Source organism: Micromesistius poutassou (genome assembly GCF_964030765.1).
Source record: "Micromesistius poutassou genome assembly, chromosome: 14".
NCBI classification, from domain to species: domain Eukaryota; kingdom Metazoa; phylum Chordata; class Actinopteri; order Gadiformes; family Gadidae; genus Micromesistius; species Micromesistius poutassou.
The window spans coordinates 15,886,902-15,901,089 of NC_140284.1; the positions used below are offsets into that span (position 1 = coordinate 15,886,902).

At 47.1% G+C, this 14,188-nt stretch overlaps 1 protein-coding gene and 3 non-coding genes across 4 annotated transcripts; 1 reads left to right on the forward strand and 3 right to left on the reverse strand.

Annotated features, from left to right (window-relative positions):
• Window positions 1–39: 39 nt before the first annotated feature.
• Window positions 40–111, reverse strand: AC3HAE_028884 (transfer RNA histidin (anticodon GUG)). Its single transcript has one exon. It is a non-coding gene; the product is annotated as a tRNA-His (tRNA).
• Window positions 112–2,124: 2,013 nt separating this feature from the next.
• AC3HAE_028885 (transfer RNA histidin (anticodon GUG)) lies at window positions 2,125–2,196 on the reverse strand. The gene has a single exon. It is a non-coding gene; the product is annotated as a tRNA-His (tRNA).
• An 895-nt stretch (window positions 2,197–3,091) lies between these two features.
• On the reverse strand, window positions 3,092–3,163 carry AC3HAE_028886 (transfer RNA histidin (anticodon GUG)). Its single transcript has one exon. It is a non-coding gene; the product is annotated as a tRNA-His (tRNA).
• A 557-nt stretch (window positions 3,164–3,720) lies between these two features.
• LOC311358471 (OX-2 membrane glycoprotein) lies at window positions 3,721–13,728 on the forward strand. Its single transcript, XM_084478500.1, is given in 8 exon segments — window positions 3,721–3,847; window positions 4,358–4,429; window positions 4,771–5,119; window positions 6,568–6,746; window positions 6,749–6,871; window positions 10,516–10,800; window positions 12,289–12,400; window positions 12,760–13,728. Coding segments are annotated over 7 exon segments (1,119 nt in total). The 5' UTR covers window positions 3,721–3,847; window positions 4,358–4,362; the 3' UTR covers window positions 12,764–13,728.
• The last annotated feature ends 460 nt before the right edge of the window (window positions 13,729–14,188 follow it).

Below are 14,188 nucleotides of genomic sequence, written 5' to 3' on the forward strand. Positions count from 1 at the left end.
GCTAAAGTCAGACCCATATGCCGTGATATTGTGTTTCAATGCCGTGACCCGGATTCGAACCGGGGTTGCTGCGGCCACAACGCAGAGTACTAACCACTATACGATCACGGCGAACTACCAGGGATAAGAGATGGATTTTCCCTCAGCTCCGATGTGCTGCTAAGTCATTCGGGCTCTTTAAGATACAACACTTTTAAGTCCAGGAGGAGAATCCAGATGTTAAAGCCGAATGAAATCTACTGCAAATCAAACGAAATGAGCTAAAATACAAATCAAAGACATACCATTCATAAAACTATGATAAGCTACAAATGTGTTCATATACACCAGAACAGAGGAAATATGCACTTAAACAAAAAAACCTATGGAACTTAACTGTTTAAAATAAATGTACATGTCTAAATACAGCACTTACAACCTTCTACAAATCACCCACAACGTGTTGAGCCTTTTGCAGCTAAAATCAGACCCATATGCCGTGATATTGTGTTTCACTGCCATGACCCGGATTCGAACCGGAGTTGCTGCGGCCACAACGCAGAGTACTAACCACTATACAATCACGGCTAGCTACCAGGTATAAGAGAGAGGCTTTCCCTCAGCTCTCATGTGCTGCTAAGTCATTTGGGTTATTTCAGATACAACACTTAAGTCCAGAAAGAAAATCCAGATTTTAAAGCATAAAGTATACAAAAATGAAAGCATACCCCATATAAAACTATAAGCTACAAATCTGTCTGCACAACCTTGCCTCCCAAAACATCTCAGCAGGGCTACAGGCTGAACGACTCCGTGCCACTCCGCATTGATGAAGTAATTCATGCAAAAGAAGCCCCATCCAAAACTGAGTGTATAAACAAGAACATACTTTTCAGAAAACAGACACTTCAGTATTAAAAATAATTGTACTGGTCTTATATAATATTCTTTTTCATATTCAGTTCTAGTTTCCCAGAGTTACTAAATTTTGGGTTCTCATCATGAGCTGTAAGTGATAATCATAAGATTAATACAGAGAGGGAAGAAGTATTTCACTTTTGGTGTAATGAATCTATAGGTTTCACTTTAATCTAGTTATTTAAATTAATGAACTATCCACAATATTCTTATTCAGTGATTTGCACCTGTATATACAGTGTATATAACACATGCCTGACAGTTTTTTACTAAAAGTGAGTAATTTCTTTGTTTCTTTTTTCAACGTCATTAAATGGTGTAATAGTATCTTCTCCAACAAATACATTACATCAAACAGCTTCTCCATCAAAGAGACTCAAACTCAATGTATCACTTAGCGATAGCGTTACAACCTTAAGTTGATAGAGGTGGTAGTAAGGAAACATGGCAGGGATTGAAATTATACTTTACAACCAGGCACCGTTCAAAGAAACAAAGGGTTCATTTAATATCAACTGTATGGACTACAGAAACAAATAAACAAGTCCATAGCATCAGGTATCGAAGGCCAAATAATAACCAGAACATTCCCTTGACTTTTAAACAAAACGCGCAGTCAAGGCTTGACCAAAAGTACACTTCTCACCTAGCTCTCTATACAAACACCAGGGAAGGAACCATGGCCAAAACAAAACTGGCGCCTTACCCTCACACACCTCATCTAGGATCTCAACATAGGATCTCAACATAGGATCTCAACATAGGATCTCAACACAAAACTCGACCGCAAAAGCCCCCGTAAACGGCAGATAGCGAAAGCTAGAAAATAGACTCCGGTGCATATTTAACATGTTTGGCCTGATTGCTGATCAAGTACAGGTGCAAGTCATTAGCCTCCCACCTAATAAATAGCATCTTCTCACGATACGAGGGCCTCGTACATTGATGTACAGAGCAAAAAAGCAGCATGGAAGACAAGGACATATTTGATTCGTAGTTACTAACCCAAACCCTTAGCATAACTACTGAAAATATTTAATATACAATTATAAGGTTAAAAATGTGATCTAATTTACCAGAATATAGGAGATTTACACTTGAACAGAATAAAAGAATGCACTGTAGTGTTCAAATGAAACGTCCAAATGTGACCAAAAGCACTTATACAAATGAACCACAACTTTTGCTGCTAAAAGCAGACCCATTTGCCGTGACATTGTGTTTCAATGCCGTGACCCGGATTCGAACCGGGGTTGCTGCGGCCACAACGCAGAGTACTAACCACTATACGATCACGGCGAGCTACCAGGGCCGTGGGACACCGTGGATCACTGTCTGTCTCGTCTGAAGTGGGGACACTATTGAGCCGTGAACTCGCGAGATCAGGACGGTCTCGTGAGAGCTAATACCAGCGCGGATCAGACGCGAAATATGGATCATAACAATAAATTAAAGGGAATATACGAAATACATATCATACAGCTAGGTATGCTTCAAATAAATTGTAATACACCAGAATATAATCAAATTAATTGATCCACGGAAGAATATGTGCCAACAAGTGTGCAAATGAAATGCGCTAGTCATGAAACCGTTACGATAAATCATTAGCTGGAGGCGCAGAACAACAGAAGACTGAGATGGAGTACAAAGGCATGCAAGGACTTTAAATACACTCCAGACGCAACAAACTGCCATACCTGTGGGAGAAATACAACAATGTGCGATCACAGCGTGCAGCCAGGTTTGTCACCTGTTGTGAGAAGAACCTCAAACTCCCCATAAACAGACTCATCCCCCTTGACTCAGTTTTTTCACAATGATTGCACTATTGCACACGTCCTCCATGTTGTAAATACTGTGTATTTAGAGTGTATCTTTAATTTATCTGTTTATAGGATGTACCGGAATTTCTAAGATCCCATTCTACTTTTTATATATTGAGTATTTAATAGTGTAATATCTGAGATATATATATATATATATATTGTATTTGGCGTTTTTATTTTGACTTCTTAATTGTTAACCCGCTTTGGCAATGTCAATGTTTGTTTCTCATGCCAATAAAGCATTTTTGTATTGAATCGACTCGTCTCCACCACTATCCTCGCAGACCGACCAGTTCCAGCCCTCTTCAAACCCGTCTTAATTACCTGGTAAAAGTAGACCCTTATGCCGTGACATTGTGTTTCAATGCCGTGACCCGGATTCGAACCGGGGTTGCTGCGGCCACAACGCAGAGTACTAACCACTATACGATCACGGCGAGCTACCAGGGCCGTACGGGGGCCGTCAGTCAGTGTGGGTCTGACTGTCACTCATGGGGTGTTCTGTGCACGAGCGGAAACTGGTTGGATCTCCTCTGGAAGTCATTAATGCCGTAATGAGAGCCAAGTCTCTACTGTTCTACTGAACAAAAAAAAAATTCTTTTTTTTCTAAAACCTTAACGTTACACCTCACAGGGATGCGCTCGAACGGACAGTTTAAGTCATATATGCCCGTAATATAAATCATCTGATCTTATCTGTTTACAATTTTCAAAAATAACAGTTCCAATAGTCAGTGTACAATAAGAAGTGATTGCGTATGGTATGAGACTTCCAAAGTGAGAACGTGAACATGTCCTTCACTCAAGAACTGAAGCTCTCACCGCGGGAGGTCGCTGCGGCTGCAGAAACCCTGAGCTGCAGAAGACAAGCGCTTTGCTCCCTGCGGTCCGAACTCACAAGTTTGAAACCGCGCACAACGCGCCTTCCCATCCACCGCGTTCATGTAACTTGTGCTTTTATTTTATGTGATGCGTTTCTGCAAGTGGGATTGACTGGATATTACAAAATGGGAGAGTTGTTTTTGAATTAGAGGAGACACTTTTCAACTGCAGTCTTCTGAGGAGAACTCTTCCACACTCTGCTTTGTATTATTATATGTAGGCTTCACAAGGTGCAAGAGGTAAGTCTGTCTCCAGCTCTTCATCTGAAATCTGTTGCCAAAAAAATATTTGTTATAGGGCTATATTTTGTATAGGCCTATAACAAATATTTTTTTGGCAACAGATTACTACATGTTAATGTTTAACTAACGTTGTAAATCTACATTGTCTTGCTATGATTTTATGGGAATAAAATATCTTGTGTTTTTCTTGTGTTTTGAATGCAATCTATTCTTCAGATGTTATTTACAGACACTACAATTCTGTTGCATCGTCTGATATTTCGTTTTTTTAAACCACTTGGCGTATCCAAGTGGACTTTTGTTTATGTTTCCTGACTCTAAACAGCCTGTACGGTTCATACTAGTCCTGCTTGAAGTGTTCTCTTGATGAAGGCAGATGAAGCTCATGTAACTTCTGCGAGACCACCTAATAAGATGTGACTATGCGGGACCCCCTCTCTGATGTGAACAGTGGCTTCTGGGGCCCAACCTGCGCTCTCCTCCCTCACGCTGCTTCTGTCTCCCCAGCCAACATGACCCGCTGCTACAGGAGGCTGCTGCAGCAGTGTCTGTCCCTCCTGATGGTGGTCCGACTGCAGGGTGAGTGAGAGCCCCCTTCCACCCCTCACTTGTTCTCAGTTCAACAACTCCGGCCCGCGACTTTGTCCAAGGCAGTTATTGTATGTTGTACGTCCTGGCACTTAATAATAGTACTTAGCATTGTGTAGTATCTTATCCTAGCTATCTTTGTTGTATTCGGGGAATGGGTTAACCTAGTGATGGTTAGTGCTTGGCACTTGCTTCTATGAACATCCTCACTGTACCCACAGAGATTTATTGTTGTTTCTCTTTCTTCTGACGAATGTACTTATTGTAAGTTGCTGTGGATGAAAGTGTCTGCTAAACGCCCTGAATGTGAATGTACGAGCCGCTGCCCCCAGGCAGGGTGACCGCCCCGGAGCGGCAGGAGGCCCCGGTGGAGCTGCCCTTCACCCTGAGCTGCACCCTGGCCCGCGAGCGGCCGGGCGACACGGTGAGGCAGGTGCGCTGGCTGGACGTCCAGAACCAGACGCTGCTCACCTACCAGCCCGGCCAGAGGGACAGCGTGAGTGGCCAGCAACACGTGGAGCTGGCCCCCGCCCCCAAGGACTCCTCCGCCATCACCATCCGCAGGGTGGGGTACCGCGACGAGGGCTGCTACACCTGCATCTTTGACCTGCTGCCCAGCGGCTCCCAGCAGGGGGCCACCTGCCTCACCGTCACCTGTGAGTACCGGGGAAATAAAACACAGTGCACGTTCAAAACACACAACACAGGATTAAAACTCACAACACAGGTTTAAAACTCACAACACAGGATTAAAACTCACAACACAGGATTAAAACACACAACACACTTTTAAAACTCACAACACAGGATTAAAACACACAACACAGGATTAAAACACACAACACAGGATTGAAACACACAACACAGGATTAAAACACACAACACAGGATTAAAACTCACAACACTTTTAAAACACACTGCACATGTTTAGAAACACACAACACACATTTAAAATACACAACCCGGAATTAAAACACACAGTGCACGTTTAAAACACACAGAAGGGTTAAAACAAACAACAAAGGATTAAAACACACAACACAGGGTTAAAACACACAACACAGGATTAAAACACACAACACAGGTTTAAAACACACAACACAGATTTGGAACAGAAAACAGCACATCACAAGTGATGCTCATGTCTTGCGTCCTGTCTTCAGCGATAGCTGCAGGTCTCCTGAGGAGCACATCATTGTGTTCAAGGTTCATAATGTCATGCCTGAAGTCTCTTCCCATTATTTGATCTGCTGCTCTTGGCGTTGTTAGGTTTGGGAGGAATGTTATAAGCTTGGCTGAGACCCACCCTTCCGTTGCAGAACCTCCTAAAATCTCCACAAGGAGACCATCCACACACTGTGATGGGCCAGAGAAACAGACCTTAACGTCCTCTCGTCTGGACTGTGGGGTCTGCTGGGAGACTACCATGTGGAGCTCTGTGGGAGGGAGGGAGAGGGCTTTGGTTTTAGATTTGAAAAGTCCTTTATTGAAATACTGCATGGAATATATAAAATGACAAATGTTAAGAAAAGGTCATAAAGAAATCGGGAATGTAGACAGATTTCCTTCCACAGCACAGCACAATCCGAAAACACATTCCAACCCAATTTTCGTAATTATTACCATGTTATTTTTTTACTGTGCGAGAGAGTGGAGAGAGAGAGAGACAGAGACAGAGAGCGAGAGAATGAGAGAGAGAGAGAGAGAGAGAGAGAGAGATAGAGAGAGACAGAGAGAGAGAGAGAGAGAGAGAGTGAGGGATTCTGCTAACCAGAAACATTTGGTCATAAATCCCTGTCAGTGTTTATGCGTTTGGGGCTCATACCTCTGAACATTAACATTGTCCTCCCAACCCCTTCTCTTCTGGTCCTTACCCATCATCCATCCCTCTCTCTCTCTCTCTCTCTCTCTCTCTCTCTCTCTCTCTCTCTCTCTCTCTCTCTCTCTCTCTCTCTCTCTCTCTCGTCTCTCTCTCTCTCTCTCTCTCTCTCTCTCTCTCTCTCTTATCTCTCTCTCTCTTTATCTCCCCCTCTCTCTCTCTCAACCTCTCTCTCTCAACCTCTGTCTCTCTCAACCTCTCTCTCTCTCTCCCTCACCCCCAGCCCCGCATCGCGCCGGCCCCTAACCAGACGGCGGTGGCGGGGTAAGCGGGCGGTGCTGTCCTGCTCCTATGGCCTGCCTGAGAAGGTGCAGCACGTGGTGTGGAGCTACACCTCGGGGCAGGGCGAGTCCCGGGACGTGGCGTCGTACGCCCGGCGCAGCGACCCCATGGTGGAGCCACCCTACCAGGGCCGGGTCTGGCTGTCGGCCTCCTGTCCCACAGCCAGCTCACCCTCCAGCCCGTGGCCGTCCCCGACGAGGGCTGCTACACCTGCCTGTTCCACACCGCCCTGGAGGGGCCCCGCAGCGCCACCGTGTGCCTGGCCACCTACGGTGAGGGGCCGGGTTATTACCATGAGGGGCCCGACCGCACGGTGAGGGGCCGGGGTTATTACCATGAGGGGCCCGACCGCACGGTGAGGGGCGGGGTTATTACCATGAGGGGCCCGACCGCACGGTGAGGAGCCGGGGTTATTACCATGAGGGGCCCGACCGCACGGTGAGGGGACGGGGTTATTACCATGAGGGGCCCGACCGCACGGTGAGGGGCCCCACCACACTGTGAGGGGCCCGATTGCACTGTGAGGGGCCCGACCGTACGGCTAGGGGCCCCGGTTACTACCACCACTGTTATTAATACTTTTAAACTAATGCCGGCTGGTTGAGCTCAAGGAGTTTTATATCCAGAAAGTGAATCACTAAATCCACCCCAGCCCAGTCCATGAGAGCGATGTGGAGGGGAGGTAGTGGTGCAGATTTGTGAGGGGAAGCCGGGAACATCTTGGATCAGGGGAGGAATGTGGGCGCTACTGCACTGAGGTTCCTGGATGTCTCTCTATCTTCTCTTTCTTGGGTGTCTGTGTGTGTGTGTGTGTGTGTGTGTGTGTGTGTGTGTGTGTGCATGTGTATGTGTATGACCATGTGTATGTGTGAGTGTGTATGACCGTGTGTTTGTGTGTGTGTGTGTGTGTGTGTGTGTGTGTGTGTGTGTGTGTGTGTGAGTGAATGTGTATGACTGTGTGTGTGTTTGTGCGTTCCACAAGATGACTGTGCTACTGTTTCCAACACAGAGATTCTTTCTGTCCCATCACTCTATGCTACTCTCCAACTCCTGCTTCCAGCTCTCTCCCTCCCTCCCTCCCTCCCTCTCTTGTTTTATAGCTCGCTCTCCCTCTCCGCCTTATCTCAATGATCTGGACCAACAGTAAAAGCTATTGTTTGGGATGAATCGTGACTGTAGGCGTCCATGCAGCAGCCTCACATTGTTGTGATGGATGGATCATGGTGGCTCTGGTTCTCTGTTCCATGGACCTGCTCCATCACTCACACATTATTCTACTGCCATCGCAGCATCACTCTCTCCCTCTACTGCTACCTCTGTCTCTCTATCACTCTCTCTCTACTGCTGCCTCTGTCTCTCTATCACTCTCTCTCTACTGCTGCCTCTGTCTCTCTATCACTCTCACTCTACTGCTGCTCCTGTCTCTCTATCACTCTCTCTCTCTACTGCTGCTTCTGTCTCTCTATCACTCTCGCTCTACTGCTGCCCCTGTCTCTCTATCACTCTCTCTCTACTGCTGCCTCTGTTTCTCTATCACTCTTCCCTGAGTCTGAGAGAGCATGCAGACGTAAAGAACCATGGGCCAGCAGCAGAGATCTTATAGTCGTATAGTCCCCAGACCCATCACACCTCACAGGGACATCAGCGTATCACACATATTCCTCTGAATATGGATTCACATCTGGATATGGATTCAAATCTGGATATGGATTCACATCTGGATATTGATCCACATGTAGATATGGATTAATATGTTGATATTGATCCATAACTTGATATTGATTAAAGGGGTAGTTCAGGATTTTGGACATTGGGTCTCATTTCCAAGTGAGCCAGTGTGTTATTTATCATTGGAGACCGTTTTCAACACTTTTAATTCAGTCCTTCTAGTTGCCACTGCTGAGAAAGTAGTCCCCCAAAATGAAATGTGATCATTGCGATACAAGGATAGTTTTATTTCTAATATTATTCTATCAACACAGACATTTACATCGATAGTCGGGCATTATAATTGGCTTGCATCGGGTGTACTTTGGAGTGGGTAAAACAGTTTTTATTGGCAGGCTAGCAGTTCCCCTCGACTTGCGCTAGCCTAGCACCAGCAATTTCTGCAACTAGAAGGACTGAATGAAAAGTGTTGAAAACGGTCTCCAATGATAAATAACACACTGGCTCACTTGGAAATGAGACCCAATGTCCAAAATCCAGAACTACCCCTTTAATAACTTGATCTATATCTGGATATGGATTAATAACTGGTGGTTGATCCATATCCATATACTGATGCAGATCTGGATATGGATTCATATCTGGATATTGTTGTGCCTGTGGAGATGGACTACTCCACCTCCACAGCTGATCCAAACCAGTACAGTGCTGGTAAGGTGCACCACCCAGACCTGGAGGAGGTGGAGGCACCACCCAGACCTGGAGGAGGCCCCACCCAGACCTGGAGGAGGTGGAGGCCCCACCCAGACCTGGAGGAGGTGGAGGCACCACCCAGACCTGGAGGAGGTGGAGGCCCCACCCAGACCTGGAGGAGGTGGAGGCCCCACCCAGACCTGGAGGAGGTGGAGGCACCACCCAGACCTGGAGGAGGTGGAGGCACCACCCAGACCTGGAGGAGGCCCCACCCAGACATGGAGGAGGTGGAGGCACCACCCAGACCTGGAGGAGGTGGAGGCCCCACCCAGACTGGTGGAGGTGGAGGCACCACCCAGACCTGGAGGAGGCACCACCCAGACCTGGTGGAGGTGGAGGCCCCACCCAGACCTGGTGGAGGTGGAGGCACCACTCAGACCTGGAGGAGGTGGAGGCACCACCCAGACCTGGAGGAGGTGGAGGCACCGCCCAGACCTGGAGGAGGTGGAGGCACCACCCAGACTGGTGGAGGTGGAGGCCCCACCCAGACCTGGAGGAGGCCCCACCCAGACCTGGAGGAGGTGGAGGCACCACCCAGACTGGTGGAGGTGGAGGCCCCACCCAGACCTGGAGGAGGCCCCACCCAGACCTGGAGGAGGCCCCACCCAGACCTGGTGGAGACACCACCCAGACCTGGTGGAGGTGGAGGCACCACCCAGACCTGGTGGAGGTGGAGGCACCACCCACGGCCACAGCCAGATATCTGAGCCCGAGTCTGAAGCCGCCAACAAGTGTTCTCAATTCCTCCAATAACATTCCTCCAGTGCGGGGAACAGGGAATTGAAAACAGAGAGAGATTTACTGACGGGGTCTCAGCAAGACTCACATTCCACAGCCCCACCACACGCTTGCTGGCTTCTGCTGAAGTACAGTATCATAATAATACAGTATCATAAAGTATAATTTGGTGAAGATTAATTCTCTGCTGCTGGAGGCCTGAAAATTAAGTTGGAAGATGAAATGGATGAAATTACAATTCTGCATTTTATTACGTGTTACATCTTGGGCTGAACGTTTAAAGTCGCAATGTATACTATTTCAACTACCATCTTATAATACCTAGACATGTTATCAATAAATTACATCCATTACACTTTACTCTGTTTACAAGAATCGTACTCGTATCGACACTTAAACCTACTCACCTTAAACCCCTTCCAGTCACTCTAAACCCCTCCCACTCACCCTAAGCCCCTCTCATTCACCCCAAGGCCTTCCCATTGAATTTCCTCCCAGTTCAGGATGAATAATGTATTAATAATACATCATCTAATTTATGTTGTATATACAATCTTCCAACTTCATTATCAGGCATCCAAGTATGAATAATTACAATATACACACTATTCTCGTAGGTTTAAATCAACACCAGTACTTGAAACTAGTTGACACTGAGAAGTGGTTCCACCTGTGCTGAATGGTAAACCGATGGCCTGCTCTAACCCCTCCCTCCTGAGCGTCTGGCTAACCAAGCACTCCCTGGTTCCCTCCCCAGTGCTGCCCAAACCCCAGGTCAGCTACCGGACCACCTCCCCGGGCGTGGTCGAGGCCAACTGCAGCTGTGTGTCGCGGCCCCCCGCCGAGATCGTGTGGAACGTGGAGCGGGACAACCGCACCCTGGGGCCCCCGGTCAGCACCCAGACGGCCAACGACGACGGCACCACCCTGGTGGTCAGCACCCTCACCGTGAAGGCGGGGCTCCTGAAGGACGTGTCCATCAAGTGCCTGGTGCACCACAGGGGGCTGGAGTCGGCCATCGCTGTGTCAATGAACACCAAAAGTCAGTCTCCTCCTAACCCTTACCCTAGTCAGTCTCCTCCTAACAGTTACCCTAGTCAGTCTCCTCCTAACCCTTACCCTAGTCAGTCTCCTCCTAACCCTTACCCTAGTCAGTCTCCTCCTAACCCTTACCCTAGTCAGTCTCCTCCTAACCCTTACCCTAGTCAGTCTCCTTCTAACCCTTACCCTAGTCAGTCTCCTCCTAACCCTTACCCTAGTCAGTCTCCTCCTAACCCTTACCCTAGTCAGTCTCCTCCTAACCCTTACCCTAGTCAGTCTCCTTCTAACCCTTACCCTAGTCAGTCTCCTCTAGTCTCCTCTAGTCAGTCTCCTCTAGTCTCCTCTAGTCAGTCTCCTCTAGTCTCCTATAGTCTCCTCTAGTCAGTCTCCTATAGTCTCCTCTAGTCAGTCTCCTCTAGTCAGTCTCCTCTAGTCTCCTCTAGTCTTCTCTAGTCAGTCTCCTCTAGTCTCCTCTAGTCAGTCTCCTCTAGTCTCCTCTAGTCAGTCTCCTCTAGTCTCCTCTAGTCAGTCTCCTCTAGTCTCCTCTAGTCAGTCTCCTCTAGTCTCCTCTAGTCAGTCTCCTATAGTCTCCTCTAGTCTTCTCTAGTCAGTCTCCTCTAGTCTCCTCTAGTCAGTCTCCTCTAGTCTCCTCTAGTCAGTCTCCTCTAGTTTCCTCTAGTCAGTCTCCTCTAGTCTCCTCTAGTCAGTTTAACCGCTGGAGTTGGGGTCAAAAAGCTGCTGTAGGTAAAGTCCCAGAGCAGAAAAGAGTGGAAGTGAGCAACATTTTGAACTAAATGACAAAAGAAATGTCTTGTCTTTCTCTGCTCCCTCCCTACGAGGTTCCACCATTGAGAGATGACCTGTGATTGACAAACTTGATGGATTCCCAGGTCCAATCACGGAAGAGATGGCCTGATTGTTCAGAAATGAACCCAGGAGCCATCTCAACAGATATTTTCACAGTGCATCTCGCTCAGTAGTAGCTGACGGACTGCTCGGCCATTTCTAACAAATTACACTTCAACAACAGCTCTTCAGTCTCACCTACAGCGCCTTTAGCTCCAGTGAAGTGAACATGTTGGATGTGTTTTTGGGAACAGGGGCTGAGCTACACATTACCCAAGAATGTGGAGCAGTGGGGAGTGGATGCGGTTAGAAAGAGAAGGGCCAGAAATGCATACCTCTCACAGTTAAGTCTCTTAAAGGCCCTGCCCAGGCCTCTGTAACATCAGGCCCTCACAGCCTTACGTAATATGATGTGGAGCGACAGGTTGATAAGTTCACCTTGAGGTAACGGGTGACAGACTGATTATGTATAATTCACTTGGGTATCACGGGGCGTGAGTGTGCATACTGTAGAAGCTGTTCACATGATATATTATATCACCTCAACACAAATCCAATCTTCCCCAACCCAACCAGCCCCTCCTGCTGATGACCCATGCAGAAGGTCACATTTCTGTTTCTGTTTCTGTTTCTCTGTGGCCAGTTGGAACTGCTCTTGCCATCCTGATCTCAGTGACCACGGTGGCCGCGCTGCTGGTCATGTCTCTGTGCTTCTGCCTGTGGAAGTGCTTCCTGCACAAAGATGGAGAGGATGTGTGAGTGTCATCCTTCTTTTACCTTCATCTCATCACAATGCTCTGGCTGTTTTGTTCTGAAGTCCTTAAACGTTAAACTTCCTGAGGTGGGTCACGCTTACACAGTGAGTATACAGAAGCACTGAGTAACAGACATGGCATCCATCTCGAACTACCATCCGCTTCAAATACATATTTTAGTTTTGGATAAGAATCCCAAAATGGAGCTGGTTTTGGTTTGGGGTATTATACAACAAAAGGTTCTTCCATCATCTCTCTGCCAGTTAGAGCATGTGGTTCTTCCTGCCCTCAGTAGAGATACACAGGACCTAAGAGGGCAACAAGACTGAAACGTTTTTTCTTTTCTTTCCTGTGTCCAGCTGAATAACCTCTTAGATCACCTGATCAGAAGGACCTGCCCATGAGCCAATCACATCGATTCCAAAGGTTTCACCGAATCACCCAAGTACTGCCTCACTGCCGCTTCTGGTACAATCCCACCGTGACCCATGAGCACAGACATTCAGCACTGACCCGGCCCGGGTCTGTTCAGAGCCGCAGGGAGCGGGTCTGGTCCCGGATTGGTGGAGGACCTTCTGTCTTCTCAGCACGGTGACGTCGTCCTGAAGTGCCGGGTCCCAGGATAGGATATTAAATTCACGCTTGCCGATTTTTACGGTCTCCTATTTACCGGTGGTTTTGTCCAATAACAGCATCTGATCGGCTCAAATAATTGTTCATCTCTTGCATTAGTTTTACATTTAGAGGCCCGTGTCATGTGATGTATTGGTTGATGGGTGCTGACCAATGGGATGTGTCCTTCATCTTTCCCAGTGTAGTGTGTGTGGGGGTGCTTCATGAGTGTGTGCCTGTCTTGTGTTTTCTATAGTTATGAAATGTTAGTCTCCCTGGTGACAGGACCATGTCCAGCATGGCTTAAATCATTTGCCATTGCAATGCTGAGGCCATATTGGCGGGTTGATGGCGTATATTAGACTTGCGCTGTTTTTTTGCATGTGCGTGCGTGTGCGCGTGCCTGCATGTGCGTGTGTCTGAACAGAGCTGCCGTTGTTTCAACAGAGCATGTCCTGTTACTGTCGTCAGAGATGTCTTCTCTCAGATTCACCTGTTGTGGTGCACTTGAGAAACTGTGAAGTCATATATAATCTATACTTAAAAATTTCATTTTTTTAATAAATAAATTACTCTGGGCCCAAAACACTATGTAATTAGGGTGATAAATGTATTTCTATTTTATTTTCTGGTATTTATATTATATAGACAAGCTTTGGAAGGTTATCGCTAAAGTCCTCTTCTACCTAAAAGCTTTCTAAACATCTTCTGAGTCTTACCGCCACAAAGCTTATTTTATGTTGGATTCATCCGTTTATATTATTTTACGTCGTAATGTTACCTTGTACAACCGTGACGCAAAAGGTTTTATCCTTTAAATACAAAGACTGAACGACCACTTGTGTGAAACACACATTAAAGGTATTTAAAATCAGCTTGTGTCAATACAGTACACATTCTTCTTGTTTTCTTCCTTTCTCCCAAATCCTCAACAATCTAACAGAAGGTTAGCGATTGTTCCGGGAACACAGGAAGGAGGAAAGATGAGTTCTGTGGAATCCTTGTTTCATCTCCAGTTGTGCCGTCCAGATGTTGCTTCTTGGTCCTCTGGCCTTTGATTCGTTGTGTGAACACGCAGGCACACACATCCGTCTTCATCACCTTCAGAAGCCCGGATCGCTCTAGCTGGGCAGGCCTTCGCTGCCCGCAGGGAGCAGCTGATTGGCTGGCGGCCGT